Source organism: Ochotona curzoniae, unplaced genomic scaffold, assembly GCF_017591425.1.
Source record: "Ochotona curzoniae isolate NIBS_2020 unplaced genomic scaffold, NIBS_Ocur_1.0 scaffold_1037, whole genome shotgun sequence".
Lineage (NCBI taxonomy): Eukaryota > Metazoa > Chordata > Mammalia > Lagomorpha > Ochotonidae > Ochotona > Ochotona curzoniae.
In genome coordinates this window covers 11,456,163-11,474,728 of record NW_024467083.1, presented here as the reverse complement: position 1 = coordinate 11,474,728, position 18,566 = coordinate 11,456,163, and the positions used below count along the sequence as shown (strand labels likewise).

The following is an 18,566-nucleotide window of genomic DNA, read 5'->3' as shown; positions in this document are numbered from 1 at the left end:
GCTCTACCATGGGCAGGTGTTTCTGGGAACTCAGAGCCTTCTCGGGTACAGACTAAGTCTTGGCCAGCCAGGAGTGGCACTCAGTGAGGGGTTGGGCCATGCAGGCCGCCACAGCAGCCCTGGTGTGAAGCAGGGTGATTTCTCACACCCCAAGGAGCTCATCTGCACCCCATTCTGGGTGCACTGATGCCTGGCACACTGCACACTAACTGAATAGGACCATCTCCTGAGGAACTGGCTCCAGGGTGGCAGCAGCAGAGCCTGCCCATGTGTCAGATCCCCTCTGCACCACAACCGTGGCCTTTGCATTATGCTAATGCTGAACATTTCTTATTTCCTCTCAGCTCAACTCCACGCTGTGATGCAAAGGCCCATGTATTGCATTTCCCAGACCACATTTCTAGCTGACTTGCAGTTGCCTCTAAAACTAGGAGGCGCTGAAGGGCAACTGCAGGGAGAAGAGCTCCTGGCTGTGCTCCTGGCAGCACCACCTCAGCAGAAGCCAGGAGCGGCCAGAGCACCCAGCTTGGGCGGGCACACGCAGCGCCATCCTGCAGCACCTGCCTTGGAGGTCGGAGGTCGGGGGCCGGGGGTTGGAGGCCAGCTCCTCCTCTCAGCCCAGGTCCAAGCAGTGGCTGCATGGTCAGAGGTCTAAGCATCAGCCACATGAATGACTCCTTCTCTGAGCCCCCGAGTTCTAGAAACTAAACTTCGACACCAACTCCCAACTGTTTCTCCCCCCCTCTATTTTCATATGTGACTTTTCATCTGGAGTGAGGGTTTGACCAGGACAGCTTGGCTAACCTGACTCTTACAGAAACAATGGTATCGTCTGAGGAAAGAACACTGGACAGAACTGTCGCATCTGGCCACAGGGCACGGAAACAACAATGACAATCACTGCTCCTAACACTGCTTGGGTCACTGTGTGCCAGGCAGGATGCCAGCTGCTTCGGCGGGACTGTCTCATTAAATCCTGCAATCACTCGGTTCCTGATGCCTTCAAAGATGAACCGGCTCATACACCGCCACTAAGAGGCAGGGCAAGCATCTAAGCCCTGCCCGCCAGGTTCCTACACCTGTCCTGGACTTCAGGTAAGCCTCCACTTCATTCTGCCAGCTAAGCCTCCAAGTAAGGCAACAGAAACAAACTTAAAACAAAATATACCTTACAATTGTTTCAGGTCAGTTATAATCAACAAAACAAATGGAAACATCCTATGATCTCAGTTCTACTGTTTGTGCATGTTACCAATGTCTTCAGGTGCTTTTATGAAAGACTGTGAGAGCCAGAAAGACCAGTCTGCACTTTGGCACAGAGGACTAAGCCACCATTCTATAGCAGAACACTAGTTTGAGTGCCAGTCACTTGGTTTCTGATCCAACTCCTTGATAATGCACCTGAGACAACAGCAGGTAATGTCTCAAGTACTTGGCCCCTAGCCACCACCAACATGGGAGACCTGGATGGTGCTGCGGGCTCCTGGACCTGCTCTCTCCACACTGCACATGGACAGGAAGCTGGAGTCAGGAGCCCCAGCATGGCATGGAACCCAGGCATCCCAGTAGGGGACACATACCTATTAACTCCTAGGCTAATGGGCCACTCCTAGTTGGATACTTTGTACCTGGGACAGGGTTCAGCAAGGCACACTGTTCACAAATCCATCCCACCAAGCTACATCCGACACCTACTACCTCTGCCCACTAGATGGCGCGCTGGTACTGGTGAAACAGGCAGAAGCCACAGAAGTGAGCTACCCACACAGACAACACAGCTATCAGAAAACGTAAAATTCATTTCTTCCCAGCTCTTCATCTAAAGCTAGGAAATTGAAGAATGGAAGATTCAAATGATTACCTACCCAGTCAGTATTAAAAGGAAAAATTGCACAATGAGTAGGCAAACGTAGGATAACAAAAAATATATGTCTAAGAATTAAGATTACTGATGACAAAAACATAATCACGGAAGCCGGCATGTGATACAGCAGGTTGAACTGCTGCTTAGAATGACAGTAACCAATGCCCGAGTGTGAGTTTGAGTCCCATCTACTCTGCTTCCGACCCAGCTTCCTGATAATAAACCTGGGAAGGCAACATCAAAAGGTCAAGTACTCAGGTCCCCGCTGCTCCTGCACAAGACTAGGATGAATTTCCCAGGTCCGGCTTCAGCTCTGCCCAGAGCCAGCTGTTGCAGCCATTTGGGGAGTGAAGCAGCAAGTGGAAGACCAATTCTCTCCCTCTCCTTCCCTGACACTCTGCCTTTTGTATATATATAAATTTCATAAACATAAATTTATCCGTATATATAAAGATTTCTTTTTATTGGAAAGTCAGATTTACAGAGAGAAGAAGACTCAGAGAGAAAGACCCTCCATCCACTAGTTTACTCCCCAAGTGGCTGCAATGGCCAGGGCTGAGCTGATCCAAAGCCAGGAGCCAGGAGCTTCCGGGTGTCCTATGCAAGTGCAGGGTCCCAAGGCTTTGGGCCATCACCTATTGCTTTCCCAGGCCTCAAGCAGGGAGCTAGAAGGGAAGTGGAGCAGCTGGGACAAGAAAAGGGACCCACATAGGATCCTGGCACTTGCAATGTGAGGATTTAGCCATCATGCCAGGCCCTACATAAATATTTTTTAAAAACTAAACATAGGGGCCTGGCGCTCCATTTGCAATCCAGCTTCTTGCCAATGCACCTAGGAAAGCTACTGAGGATAACGCACTTGCTTGGGTCCCCACGCCCACAGGGGAGACCTGGGAAAAGTTCCAGGCCCAGCTCCCATGATGGTGGCCATTTCGGCAGTGAACCAGCAGCTGGAAGATCTCTCTGTCTCTTCCTCTCTCCCTAACTCTGCCTTTCAAATAAATAAAGAAATTTTTAAAAAGAATAAAAGTAACCCTAATATGTATTATCGAATGAGCACGCTTTAAGTGCTCAAAGTGATGCGAAGTACTTCCTGTAATATGTTCACGCCCCACTGTGACAACTGAGAAAGAACAGCAGTTACTGGTGTTCACGCCCAGAAAGGGATGATGCCAGGCAGGCTTCAGCCTGCCCCTCTTACCACAGAGCCTCTCTCTCTCTCTCTCTCTCCCTCTCTCTCTCTTTCTCTCTCCCTCCCTCTCATAAAAGGAGCAGGCCGATGATGCTCCCAACTGGTGGAATTCCCTGTTTCAAGTCATTTTCTTTGCATGTGTAGAGTATGTTTAAAGAATGGAATTGCTACTTACGAGATCTTTTTCAGGAAATTTGAAATTCACAATATATTTCATTTTATGGTCATCATTCAAATTACTAAACCAAACGTAATTACATAAAAGTAGAGCTCCTTCTTCTCTCCTCCAGGGTTAGCACAGAGTCAAGACTGGCTCAGAGGAATGCCTTGGTTGCCCTCTCCTGACTGATGCCTTTTGCTACATCCTAGCAACCACTATGCAAGCATTCACACCTCCAAAATCTCAGCTTTTCTACTCACAGATCTAGAAGGACTTCCCAGCTCCTCGGAAAACACAGGGCTTCACCACTCAAAGCAAAGAAAAAGAACATCCCAAGATCCCACTGCGGTGGAGTCAAGCTTACTAATGCCTTCGCAAAACAATTCTCTACTGTTATCTTCAGTTCAACAAGTTTTTACAAAATCAAAGTCCTTTATACAAAGGAACGGGGCAGGGGTGGAGGGAGGGCTTCCTTTTGATGAAGACGCCCTTAGTGAATATCAGATCTCCCAAATGGCATGCCAGTAAAATGTCAAGACTTAACCTAGGGCAGTCATTAGTGAAATTGTACTAGTCATCACGAAAACCAAGTATTAGGTAAGCAGAATTTCCAGGGCTTTTTTCCTCCATATGAGAAGGCACAACATTTGCATAGAAAAAGAAATGAGACTTCTACATAAATGAAAAATACAGACTATGAAAAAACTAAGACTGGATTTCAAAATGTTTGCACCAATGCAAACAGTATCGTTTTCCATGAACTTCTGAAGTGCTTCTGTACAGACACAAATTAAATATCTTAATATCTTAAAGGTAGTTGCTTCCAGACGATATGACGTTAAAGGGTTTTCCCTGTTTTGCATATATTTTCCATACTGACCTTATATGGCATTGTTAACTAATTTAAAAATAAAGCACAACATTTGAACATCTCTGGACATAAGTTTGAATCCACCTGCCCCTACATACTGGCTGTGTGAACCTGAGCAAGTTGGGGAACCCCTCTGCATCACCACCTTCTCCATAACAGAACTGCTCCTCGCCAGAGATGGTTCCCGTCACACAGAGGATGACATGCGTACTAGGCTCAGGGCCCGGCGCGGTGGCGCAAGTGGTTAAAGTCTTGCACGCCCGGGATCCCATATGGTCGCCGGTTCTAATCCCAGCAGCCCCGCTTCCCTTCCAGCTCCCTGCCTGTGGCCCGGGAAAGCAGTCCAGGACGGCCCAAAGCTTTGGGAACCTGCACCCACGTGGGAGACCCGCAAGAGGCTCCTGGCTTCGGATGGGCATAGTATCGGCCGTTGTGCTCACTTGGGGAGTGAATCATCGGACGGAAGATCTTCCTCTCTGTATATCCGCCTTTCCAATAAAAATAAATCTTTAAAAAAAAAAACAAGTGGCAGCCATAGTTGTTCCCCCACATTAATACATGGAGCTAAATAAATGAGAATTTTCACATAATTATAGCACAAAATACATATAACTTTTTATCTGGTGATTCTGCTTCCAAAAGAATTTAAAGAAATGAGAGCTGTAGGCAGATGTATTCATATGTAAGAAAACCAGAGTAGTTTTTAAAAGTACAAGACTTTAAATAACTTAGATCACATGCAAAAATAAATCAACAAAATCGTGGCACAGATAAAAAAATCATAAATGCAAACTAGCATAGCTGATCTTATTTCATTCAAGATGTTTACTTTTTGTTTTGCACTTGCTTCTTGAATATATATATATATGACCATGGCCATGCATATTCTGCAAAGAAGTAGTTAAATTACTCTCAGCTAGAAAATTGTTCCTAGTAGTCACAACGGAACTGAAAAAAAAATCAATCTAGTTGCATTCTTTAGAGCTCAGCTCTAATTGAAAGAATCATTTCTGCCTATTACTCTGTGAGCTTGGGAAAATTCTCTGATAATAAGTCTCAATGTTCCCTGTGTCCAAGGGACGTAATGGCATCTACATCTCACAGAGCTGTGTGAGCATTAAATGAGATAATACTGCAATGAGCTAGTAACCAGCACCTAATAGGTACTCAGTGACATTTAAGCATCATTAGTAGTATTCAACATTATGTTGATATTCAACCATCAAATAAATCTGAGAAGCACTAGGAGAAATCAGGAATTACTGATAGAATTCAGCAATCTGTTTCTGAGTTTTCAGATTCTTCTTTGGTAACTGAGTCACATAATGTGAATGTCCTATTTATGCCATTCTAAGAAAGTTGCTATTTAAAACACTGGTTATAGTCCCACCTAGAAGAAACATATATTTTACAAACTATCTACCACTGCTTAATTGCTTTAACTTTAAAGAGAATTTTTGGAAAACAGTATCAGAAGAAAGGATTACTTGAGAAAATTAAGAAATAAGAGAAGATGAACTAAAACTAATTTTTGGATGATAAAAGAAAAAAAACCTACCATTTTCAATTTTGCTTTTTGGATGTGGTCCACTAAATGCTAAAAATTTTCCTGGGACAATCCAGTTGAAGTCACCATTTTCAACTCGCTGGCAGAATTTTATGGGGAGAAAAAAGAAAAATATTTTATAATTCTTAATCAATTTAGGAAACCCTTACAAAAAATCTTCACAGTATTAGATTTATATTAATTGGACAAACATGAAGACCTAAGTAATAAAGTTTAAAATAAAGACATGTACTGATTCTCAAATACTATTTATCTTCAGTTTAACATAGAAAATTTTCACTTATATTTTGCAGAAAGTTTAGACCATATTTTTAAAAATAGCTTTTTTTAAGGGAAAAGTATGTGCTTAAAATAATTTTGTCTTTTGGCCACTCACAAAGAAAAGAAACGAAAACATACACTGCTTGTCTTGGTAATAAACAAATGGAGGTGAGAGAAAATGAAAAACATGAGCCCTTTTCATGAACATGGTAAACAAATGAAAACAATGGAAACCATCTATCGGCATCAGGCTCGTGACGAACAGTCAGAGCTGCTCTGATTCTGTGGTTTAGCTCTGCTGTCAGTGCTGATATGCATCCTGGGAAGCAGGGGGAGTAGTGGAATGAGGTTCCGTAAGCCCTCAAGGTATACCACAAACCAGGGTGCTGGTTGCCAACCCAGAGAAGGTCAGATAGTGACACAAGACAAATGCTGCTTGGAAAGGGATCAAGCAGTTCCTCATTATTCCAGCATCCTCTCCATTTTTTACCTTCTGCTTGAGCCCTTGTACACATGGACACTGGGATAGAACCAAGGTCACCTAAGATTCTGCAAGTAATTGAGAGATATTTGTGGGATGCACCACAAAATAGGAATGGGCATTGGACATAATGGTTAGGACACCAAATGGGAGGCTGGAATGCAGATCTGTGGGTAAGCCTGAATCCTGGCTCTGTTCCTGATCCAGCTTCCTGCCAAGGAGGCAGCAGGGCATCAGCTTAAGTACATCAGTTCCTGCTGCCCACATGGGAGACTGGGACTCAGTTAGAGGTTCCTTCTCCAACTTGGCCCAGGCTTGGCCCTCTCCTCTCACCCCATGTCAAATAAAAAAATGAATGATACACGTTTGCCTTCAGACCCCTGTGGTCTCCATTTTCTAGGCAGTGAAGAAACACAGCTGTGTTCTCTCCATGCAGCCATGTGACTGTCCCTCTCTCCTCCCCTATATGACAAGACCTCAATGGTGGAAATCGCAGCCAAATACAGAGTCTGTGTATTACTGTAGGAACTCAAAATTTGTTAAACCAGTCGGAATAACATTGCAAAGGAAAGATGGAGACACTGTGTTGATTAAATTATCCATTACTGCTTCTGTGAACACCAAAGCTTGACTACAAAATTTTAAATCTAGAAGTGCAGATGTTTCTTTTCAGTTACAAGAGACTTACAAATTCAACTTTCCAATAAACCTTATGTCTGAATCACATTAATAAAGTAGTAACAAACATAATATCATCATAGTGCCCCAAGTAGGATCTTAGAGACACTAAGAAAGAAGAATGCATGCACTAACTTAAATTTGAAACATAATTATTTTCTTGAAAGATTTATCTATTTTTTATTTGAAAGTCAGATTTTACAGAGAAAGAAGTCTTCCATCTGCTGGTTCACTACCCAAATGGCCGCAACAGCCAGAGCTGGGCTACTCCAAAGCTGGGAGCAAAGAACTTCTTCCTGGTCTCCCAGATTGGACCATCTTCTGCTGCTTTCCCAGGCCATACTAGAGAGCTGGATCAGAAGTGGAGCAGCTAGGACACAAAACAATGCCTATATGGAATGCCAGCTCTAGCAGGTGGAAAATTAGCCAGGAACACCACTGCTCCAACCCCACTTATTTGTTTAAAATAATTTGAATAAAGCAGCTAATAAAGCTCATCTCAATCAAATATCTATTATTTTTAAAAGCTTTAACTAATGATTCTATATCTCTCTCCAGTGATTATTAAGCTTAAAACACTATATAGAAATTCAAGAATGAAGGTATGTTCTGATCATCCAAAGACAAATATGAATTTTGTGGAACAGTAAATAAAAACAGATTTCTAAATGTACTATTTCTGCATCTTTGTTATCAAGTAAGTGAGATAAATATACTGTGCGGTATCATTTTATTTGAGCCATAGATATCCATCTGAATAAATTTCTAGTCTTTTACAGTTATCTAGAGAGAGGCAATGGCTTCACTAGGATACATTCATTCAAGTCAAAAGAACATGCTTGCAGATCTCCTTATCTGAAAGGATGAACATTAGATGTTACTGGGCTACCCTCATCACCTTGGTTATGGTTGAGGGAGTAAACAAAAGGATTTAGGTATAAAAACTAAATCTGGAAAAAAATTAACGTTATAGTTTTTAACTGGCCCAATAAAACATAAGCCTACTTTGGTAATCTTTCAAATTAATATCTGCATTTTCTTTCATAATGATCCATATACTTCCCAACATTTATTAATAGAATATTTTAAGTGGTACAAATTAACTTTTCTAATTAAACACATATACTTCAAAATCTATATTACATGGAACTTCAGGTACTTTCCAGCTTTACCACATTTTATAAACAAATATCTGAAGAAGGAAGCAATAAGTCTATGGTTTGACCTCTGCTGCTCTAAAGCTTACTCCACATCGAATACTTCCTGGTAGAGCTGTGGATGAATTTTCTAGAAGAAACCTCCAAAATAGAAATCCAAATTCCTGAAATTAATGTATTTATAGGTGTTATTATTATTCACTTTGCTATAAGATGCTTCAGTCTACAAAATATTCACAGATTTTTTCAATAGCTAACTCTCCTGGAACATTTAGAATAGAATTTGGAGGAGGCACATTTGCTACAGTGATTAAAACACAACCTGGGGTGCGTATATCAAAGTGTGTGGGTTCAAGTCCCAGCTCCATTTTATACTCCAGCATGCTGCTCATGTGCAATCCCAGGCAGCAGGTGACAGCTCAATACTAGACACCTGACATCTGTATGGCAGGCAGGACCTGAGTTCCTGGCCTTGCTTTAGCCCAGCCTCAGCTCTCGCGGACATGTAAGGAGTGAACCAATGGATAGATGACCTATGACCCACCTCTTTTTATTTCTCTCTCTCCTCCCTTCCCCCTCCCTGCCTTCTCTCCCCTTGTGGCTTTTAAATAACTAAAATATAAAATAAAACCATTCAAAAATAATATAAATTAATACTACAGGACTTATTTGAAATAATGAATTTTTATAATATCTGAAAGAAGCACACCTATGCCTGTGAAAAATAGTTGGCCTACTTACCATTGTAATAAACATACAATAAGATGCAAAAAATAGTTCTTGAGGTTAACAATGAAAACACAAATTCTTTTTAGCACATAATTTTTCTAATACAACATAAGCAAACAATCTTAAACTATAATTCAACAGCCAAATGTTTGAAAAGCGTTTACTGCACAGTAAGAACGGGAAGCTAGTGTCACATGTACAGTAACAATAAGCATGCTCTAAGAGGCCAAAGGCAAGTGGGAATGACCAATCACAGTGACAGTCCCAGCAAATACATCTATACCACTGGCTGTCTTCAAGGCCGCACTGTGTTTGTGCAACCCATCCGACCCTCACTGGAGCCCTCTGAGGTAGGCGCTACTGTTGTCTGCATAACATCCATAAAAGAAAAGATAAATGAACCTGGATGTATGTTATCATGTAAGTCCACAGAGGTATGACAACAACATAAAGACTATTTTTTTGTAAATTGAGGAGACAGAACTCAATGTCTTTTTTTTTTTCTTTAATTCATTAGAGTCTCCTCTTGAGGGTTGGCCCTGTGGCACAGTGCGTTAAACCACTGTCTGCAACACCAGCATCCCATATCAGAATTTAAGTTCTAATTCCAGCTGCTCTGCCTCTAACCCAACTCCTTGCTAATGTGCCTGGAAAAGCAGCGGAAGATGGTCAAACTGCATGGGCCACCACCACCCACAGTGAAAACCAGATGGAGTTCTGTGCTCCCAACCTCAGCCTGGCCAAGCCCCAGAGGTTTGGGGGAATGGATCAGCACATGGAAGATCTCTTGTTCTCTTTCCCTCCATATCTCTCTCTCTCTGTCACTCAAATAAGCAAATATTTTAAATGTTTAATTAAGAAAATGTCTTCCCGATATTTTCCTAATCTTTAAAAACAACAGCATAGTATTATCACTATAGCTGTATTACATAAATGTAAATATGTCATAAGGATTAGCACTTTATGAGCTTAACACAGAGCAAATATTTGAATTGTTTGGCTTAAATTAAGTTGTCATTCCATTTGATTTTAATTAATAATCAAACTCTAGGTTATTAATTTAGATTTGCTTTGGAGAGACACACTGGAATGGAGAGAAAAGGGATAATTACATCACCTCTGCCCATAACAGCTGTGGTGGGGAAGACAGCTGCAGGGAAGAAAGCTCACAAAGGAGACTGCAGCAACAGCCCAGCACTGAGAGCACCTTTGGTGAGGCTACGGCAGGGAGCAGAGCCAGCGCCTGCTCATAGATACCATCCCTGTGCTCAGGACACGGGGATCTGGGGTCTGCAACATGGTTGAAACTTGGCAACAGGTGCACTCAATCACAGAAAGTATGCTAAACAGAAATGACCAGGTCCTGCAGCAGCAGCTCCTCGGGTGGACAAAGGAAGAGGGACTTGCAAGAGAAATTAAGAAAGATTCTCAAGGACGGGAATTCTCAAGGATGGGAAAGGAGAAACCTAAGAAATAGCAGTTATAAGTTTTGGAAGGAAAGTGAGTTTCCAAAATTAAAGTGGCCACAGAGTTAATCAAGGAGGAAGTCCAAACAGAGCCAGTTGGATCTGCTAAATCCCATGTTAGCAAAAACAGTTTCAGCAGAGTGGTCAAGATAGAGCTCAGACTGCAAGAAATTCAGAGGGAAAAGAAGACGCAGAAATCAATCATCAAAGAGCAGAAAAGAAATTCTTCAGGACAGGTAGACCTCAGAACACTACGTCTCTCACCAACCAACCAAGATCTCAGAACCAACACTGCAGCTGTAGTGTGTGAGCTGATGTGAAACAACCCTGTGTCCCTCCACTTGAGCAGCTGCAGTGGACAGCAAGGGATCTCGCTTCCTTAACTTGGTGGCCTCTGGAAGTGCAACCAATATGAGGTGGCTTCAGAGGAATGCTTCTGACAGGTCTAACAGTCTAACTGTGGGAGGTACACCTTCAATACTTGCTGCAGGTGCTGAAGACACACCCTAGTAACTTCATTACAGGACTTGCTTGACCCCAGTAGTCTTGTGACAGGAATTTCCATTTTTTAAAAAATGTGTTTTGTCTGCTCACTCTGTAAATGGCTGAAATAGCTAAGTCTAAGACAGGCAGAATCCAGGAGCCAGTAACTCCATCTAGTCCCCTCCACCAAGGACCCAAGTACTCAGATTACCTCCTGATGCCTCCCAAGCTCACTAGCAGGAAGTTGGGTCAGAAACACAGATTAGCTGGGATCAAACCAAGCACTCCATCCAAATGGGATGTGGGTATCCCAAACGGCAGTTGAATTCACTATAACACAATTCCTGTTCCCAAGAATTTTCACCTTTATTTTCCCAACCCATGACCAGGAAGGGCAATATCAAGCAGAATGCAGCAATACACAATGTAGCCCAAAGCAAAGCCTTAGAACACCGTGTGTCAGTAAACAACACTGACTCCCACTCTTGACCTAAGTGATTTATTGAGTAATGGAAGACCTAATAAATTCTACTGGTTCTCCAGGGATGACCAGGAGCCTATATCACCTGGTCAGGCGAACAAGTTATTTGTGCAATGAAGGATGACCCAATCAACTTGGAGATGTCAGATACAGATTAACAAAGTTGAAGTTACACAGAAACGTAGCATTAGAAGACAATAGCTGGCATCTCTGTTGCAAAAAAAGAAAATTGAATTTGTAAAAGGACAACTCACTCTCACAGTGTAGATGGATGCTGGGAGAAAGAAACCTCATTGCAGAAGTTGTCTACGATAGTAAATCTCTCTTAGAGTATTGCTTCAAAATTAGAATGGGATTCTTAACCAACACATCTCACTTGACACTGATAACGGGTCACATAAAATGCACGATATTCCTGTCTTTAGCATTTGATGACTCACTGACCCATTAATTCATTCATACCAGAAACATTGAACGACTGCCCATAATGCAATCCTGGGCTGCTGGGTTTATTCAAGTAAAGGTGAGTAAGACACAGTTCCTGGCTGGAAGAACCCACAGAGCACAAGGACTCCTTGTTTGAGAATAGCTTCCACAAGCTCCAGAAGGACTCGACAACAGCACTGAAATACAGTGATCCAGCAAGAAAGGATCACAGGCAAGGAATGCACAAAGAATGGATGCTGTCTATGAAATAGCAGAATTTGGGGTACAATGAAGGACAAAAGTGTTGTTCATGTTAACAAGGGCATTATAGAAGAGTTTGCATTTCCTCCATTACTTAAACAATGTGGAGCCCATGGAAGACTTAAAACACGGGCATAGGATGTTTGGTCTGAGTTTTTAAAACATGCATTCTGATGGTGATGTGAAGACTTCTAAGTATGACAGGGTTTTGAAATTGGCTCTCATATGAACAATTAGATCACATGAAGCAAGGAGATTCAATCTGCTTTGCTTCTCCTGGGCTCCAGGTCTCGGCTGGGTAACAGTGGCACATGAATGAAACTGTTCTTTTCCAGATTTTGCACTCTAGCTACACATGGCTACTCTGCACTTGAACTGTGGCGAGGCCAAATTAAGATGCATCATAGCATAAACCATACAAAGGAATTCACACACTTAATTGCTTTTATTTACAACAGCTCATGAATAATTTTTGTATCAATTATATATTTGAAATATTTTGAATATATTGTGTCAAAAATGCATGTTATAAGTTTCATCATTTCTTCTATTCGTTTTTTGCTACATAATATTTTAAAAATACATGAATGCTATTAGCTTTCTATGGTGCTGCTTTAGATCCTTGAACTGCAGGAGGAAGATGGATACAGCCTTATCCAAATGAGTAAAGGTTTTGCTGTAGATGTCATGCAAATATTTGTCATGATATAATGACCTCATTTTAGTAATATTTAGAAGAGGCATTCTGATAAAATTGACTTTATTCTTGTAAAGATTTATTTACTTAAGGGCCTGGAGGTGTGGCCTAGTGGCTAAAGTCCTCGCCTTGAACATGCTGCGATCCCATATGGGCGCCGGTTCTAATCCCAGCAGCTCCACTTCCCATCCAGCTCCTTGCTTGTGGCCTGGGAAAGCAGTCGAGGACGGCCCAAAGCTTTGGGACCCTGCACCCGTGTGGGATACCCAGAAGAAGTCCCTGGCTCCTGGCTTCAGATCGGCATAGCATCAGCCATTGCGTTCATTTGGGGAGTGCTGTTGTGCCCACTCCCAATCCCCAGATTCTCATCTTTCAGGAAAAGTTAATCACTTGGGATTCCTCCCTATGTAAACAAGCCTTCTCTCCTTCAACATCACCCAAGGACACAACCAAAAAGCTAGGCTAGTCATTGTCCAAACACTGCCTTGGCTTTGTAACAGTTACATGGGCTGGGGTGCAGAGAATACCAACTCTTAGAACTAAGTCAAATCAGCTATGCTTCAAAATAAAATGTATACAACAAAAATATTATGAAACACATATCTGATTTTGTCTTAAACAAAATTTGAATTTTAAGCTAAAAGTAACTAATAATTTCACTACCAAATATTCTCCAATTATTTTCCCAATAAATTAAAAGTATAAAGTGATTGTTAAGATAACAAAAATTGTTATTGTTAAGAAAACAACAATCACTTTGGTAAGATAACAAAGACTTGGCTAAAGGAATATACAGATATATTTTAGTTTGGCATTTTCCCGAATTAAGATTTGTCTGACTCCTAGTTCAAATGCTAAAAAGGGACAACCTTGACAATCATTTTTTTAAAATCCAGAATGCTTTCATTTAACATCTATGCAGTCTTCAATCCTGAGTGTTAAAGGAAATACATATATAAACCAACACAAAGTGTTACAAAAAATTTAAATGTACAAACCTCATAATGTTCATATTCATCCACATCAAATGTTTCAAAGTCAAAAAATCCATGTTGTAATCCCTGAAAGTAGAATTTTGATTAGTTTTTTCCCCCTCTTATGTTGATAAAATCTACTTGTCAGTTCTGGAAATCCTACTTATAAAATAATCCCCACGGACCTGAAAGCTTGAACCCTTTGGTAATGTATATTTAGAAAGCATTTCATAGCAGTGGTAATTCTGTCTTCGTATTCTCTTAGAAGTAAAGGCAAAGGTTTCTCTGTCTCTCCTACTCTCTGTGTATCTGACTTTACAATAAAAATAAAAATAAATCTTTAAAAAACAAGAAGTAAACAGAGTAAAACAGTAAGACAGTAAGTAAACAGAGTAAAAACATGTTCCACAGAAGAAACCTCTTGAATTCTAATATGCCAGTTTGTTTGTAAAATAATTACATCTAGAAAATGGAACATACCAGCAATTTCTAGTCAAAACCTCTTGGGAACCACATACCTTAGACAGAATATCTCATAGTGATTAACTCCTCTGATGGAAGATGCATCAATTATTCTTAGAAAAGTTTATTTTTCTTTTCTCATAAAAAAGTATTTAAGCCAAAAATGAAAGCATTTTAACTAATAGGCCCTAACTTGTTCTTAAAACTCTACCTTAGGACAATTTGTTTCACAGTGACATTTTCTGAGTAAAGATATCCCTCACTGCTCTTACAACTTAGCACCACCCAAGGAGGTGGCACTCCGTTTTCTAATACTTTACACCTCAAAAAACCATCTAGCTGCCTCACATCTAATATTTAAAGGAAAACAAAGGCTCTTATTTTACAAACTGTGAAGCTATGATATTGCAATAGAATGCAAAACCTCAGATAGATTGAAAAGTTACACAATCAAGTCATTAAAAATAGAAAAGAAACCAGTATTCCATGCCCCATTCATGTCTCTTTGAAAGTGTTTCAGGGAGCAGTGTTTTCTCAAAACATAAAACATTTATCTCCTATGTTGGAAACACAAGCTTGTATTTAAAAAAAAAAAGCCCCAGATTCCCCACTCCCAACCCGGTCCCAGAATTAGCATTTTTAATATACTTTCCCAGGTAATTCTTTTTTTTCATATTTTTTCTGTATTTTTGACATTCTTTACCTAGTTAATTAAGGCAGAAAGGTTTAAGGGCTACAGGAAAGTGGGTAAGACTATTATTTCCACATTGTTTTTTCCTGTATCTGGGGTAAAAGGGAAGACAAAGGGAGAAACCCCACCCAGTCTCCTACCCGTCCCAGTCCCTGATGTGGGGCATGCTCCAAGGGTCTTGCTCAAGTGGTTTTGATAGTTCATCAGTTATGAATTGCTGCCAGTCTCGCCATTCAAAGCACGATGATGTCACTGAAGAATCCACCGATTGATATAGTCCATTTTAGAGTCTGTTTGCCCAGTTTTTCACTGCCAACATATGGCCGAGGTAGTTGACTGACTTGTTCTGTCCTCTGTCTTTTCATGGTTAGGGTTCTGAGTCCGGCAGTTTGATTGGGAGAGCCCCAAAAAAACTTTGTCTGAGGTGTTCCCGGACCAGATTCTTATGTGTGCTTGCCAGTACAGGGCCTGGTACAGTCCATCATCCCAATCAGCTGGTGGTTGCAATTGCTGGGTCAGTTCTGTTTCCGGCCCTGTCTTCCACTAGAACCAATGGGTGTTGCAGTCCAGCCTGATTTTGCTCAGCAAACACTTGGTCCTTACATAAACCAGTGTGAGCTGCAGCCAGTGGGAGTGACCCACAATAACCCCCACCAGGCCCGCCCCCTGCCCTGGTTTGCCAGTATGTGCAGCAGCCTAGTGGGAGTGACCCACATCCCATTCAGGCTCTCATACATGTCAATGGGCATTGAAGCCTAGTTCAACCCAACCAGCCCAACTATCCAGCCCACACACATGCCGTCGGGTGCCTTTCTTTTTTGCCACCCCAGCCCCTGTCCCGGTATCGTGCCCTCCAGTGGGAATGGTAACCCAAGAGGAAGATGCCCACTATTTCCCTTTTAGGCCACTCTCACTCCCAGATTAATGCACTCTCCAGGTGGTTCTGCAGTGTAACTTGACAAAATTAGCCCCAAGTGCCAGCTTCTGCCAGGTGATGCTGCGGCTAAGCCTCACTCACTCTAATGTTTACACCAGAAGGAACAGTCAGCCCAGCCTGGCTTTTCCCTGATCTAGTCCACATGAGGCCCACAGGTGTTGTAGCCCTGCCTAGCCTGGCCTGGTCTGCGCTCATCCCAGCTCACGTTCTCCAGTGGAAGTAGCTGTCCACAGGGGAGCACCCCCACATTCCTCCTGCTGGCTCTGCTCCCTCCCTCCCTGGTTCTCACATGTGCTGGTTGGGCACTGCAGTCACATCGGGTACAGGTCACCTCACCTTGGCATTCCATAATGTGCACTGTTTTTTTTTTTCGCGACCGTATCTGGCTTGACCCACACTCTGTTCTGGTGCTCAGATTCGCCAGTGGATGATGTAAACTGGTTCGGCCTGGTCTGCCCCCAACCCATGCCAACTGTATGCCAGTGGGTAACTTTCCATGACCTGCTCTAGGTTGTTTCTTATTATGCTTCTTACGCTTACCTGCAGGGTCTGTGTCCTGCCAGAGGAGTTGCCCAGGCTCCTACATAAGAACCTTTCCCAATGCCAGATTTAGTGCATACCAATGGGTCCATGAGCCAGCCCTACTCAGTTCACCTCCTGTCCTAGCAGGAACAGTGGCTTTTCCCTGACTGGCCTTCAACCCAATCTAGTTCTTATTGTTGGATGTTTCAGCCCAGCCACAGCTCATCCATACCCACATACAGCTCACACATGGCTCAATAGGGGCTAAGACCCTAGCCTAGTCCGTCCCACATCTACTCTGGTCCTCCAGAGCACCAGATGGTGTTGGAGTCTAGCCCGGTTTGGCACGTCCAGTCCCAACCCGTGCTTGTGCCAAGGGAGACTGCAGCCATATCCAGATCATAACACAGCCCCCATTCCAGCCCCTGCGGTCCTCAGTGGGAATCTCAACATAGCTAGGGTGTCCCCTTAGCTCCCCAACTGGGCCTGTTCCCAGACATAGATGGTGTGCATGCCACTGGTTGCTCTGACTCAGTTTGGCACAACCCCTTACCTGTCCCAGCCCCTGCCCTAGATGCTTTGGCTTAGCATCCCTGGCTCACACAGATGAATAGGCGCAAGAGCCTAGCTCAGCATGACCTGTGCTCCACCCTGATTTTTAAATTTGCTTGTGGGCTAAGGTTAGCTCAGTCCTGCCCAGTCCACTCCTTTGCATTACCAATCCACACATTAGCCAGCCACTGGAGCTACTTTTCCCAGCCTGTCTGACCCCCAGGTCTGGACCATGTGTTCACCAGCGGGAGCTATGAACCACCAGGGGAGTTTCCCAAGTTCCTCCAAGACCCAGTTCTCATACATGCCAGTGGGTTTTAGGCCAGTGTTAGGCATAGTCTGGCCTTCCATTTGGCCTTATATGAGCTGGTGAACACTGCAGCCCGGCCCACCCCACATCCTATTTAGCATGCACATTCGGGTGCTGCTGACTTGACCAGTCCAGACTGTTGCTAGTTCCTTTTCCTGTGAGTGATGGCAGGCTCCTTAGTCACACCTAGCTTAGTCCATCACCACCCCAACTTTTGAGTTAACTGGTGAGCTAGTATTTCCACAGGGTTTGGCCCAACATCCGCTACAGAATCTACTCCCAGATATTGCTCTCTTGTGTGCTAGTTTTGTAATGGCCCTGCCTAATGAGACTCGTCTCCTGATCCATCATTATGTCAGGTAATAAGATATGGTCATGCTAGACAAGTCCCAAGCCTTAGCTTTTGCATGGACTGGTGTTCGGTGGCTCAGCTTTGTTCAGTGATTACAAGTTCTACACAGATTGACAGGAGGTTGGTATATCAGACTTTTCCATAAAGATCATCTGGTCCCTCTTCTCAAACCTACCAGGTCTCATTACCCTTGCTTACCTTCAAAGGAAAAGTTACTCTGTTGTTGGGAGTCTTTAGGAATGACTGACATCCCAGAAGTACAGTGGGTTTGACATGGAGCTACCTAAGCAGCAGTTCAAAGACCCGAAACCCCAGAGCAGGGACAAGTCACCGCGTGTATGCGGTGGTTGGAATGGGGGCTCCGAGCATGGAGACGATCCTGGCCTGGCACCCACCAGCAGCCAACAGGCTGCTGGAAGTTTTAATCCCCAGGTCCCAAGTTCGCCTCCTCCTCAACCCCATCCACCGTGCAATGATGGCGCCCTCCAAGGTAATTCTTAAAAACATTAAGTTCTTACAGTAGGAGTTGAGGCAACCTATCCAGAATAAACACAAGTTATTTAAATTCACCTTTGAAAAAAAAACTGAGTTAACCATATGTACCACTCTAGAGAAAATATATTCCCAACAATTCACTTTGCTAAGTGTGTTTATGAATCTCTCTACAAGGTCAAATAATACTCAAACTCTCTGTTCTCAAGGAAAAATATCAAAACCAGGGAAATATTCTCCTGTAAAAGACAAAAAAATGTGGCTAAAGTCCATGCATTCTTACTTAATGACAAAAAATAGCCTATAAAATATTTCATGCAAGAGCCTACAATATGTGTCAGCTGTTTTAGGATGCAAGGAACAATCTCTGACTTTGATTCCTCTTTGTGTAAACCCCAATAACTGATGAAACAGTACATTTAGATGAGACTTTATTCATAACAAGTCACAACAAAAATGTTCAACAGCAAAGATGATATAAATTTCTAAGCTGAAATATC

At 42.6% G+C, this 18,566-nt stretch overlaps 1 protein-coding gene across 4 annotated transcripts in view; it reads right to left on the bottom strand.

The window, feature by feature from the left end:
* Nucleotides 1-18,566, bottom strand: part of CDC14A (cell division cycle 14A) — a 165,168-nt gene that overhangs the window by 60,850 nt on the left and 85,752 nt on the right. For all 4 annotated transcript variants that reach the window (XM_040998412.1, XM_040998415.1, XM_040998414.1 and 1 more), the window contains 2 exons: nucleotides 13,773-13,835; nucleotides 5,646-5,733 (listed from right to left, as the gene is read on the bottom strand). In XM_040998412.1, the coding sequence (XP_040854346.1) occupies nucleotides 5,646-5,733; nucleotides 13,773-13,835 (151 nt within the window). The remainder of the gene's footprint in view (nucleotides 1-5,645; nucleotides 5,734-13,772; nucleotides 13,836-18,566) is intronic.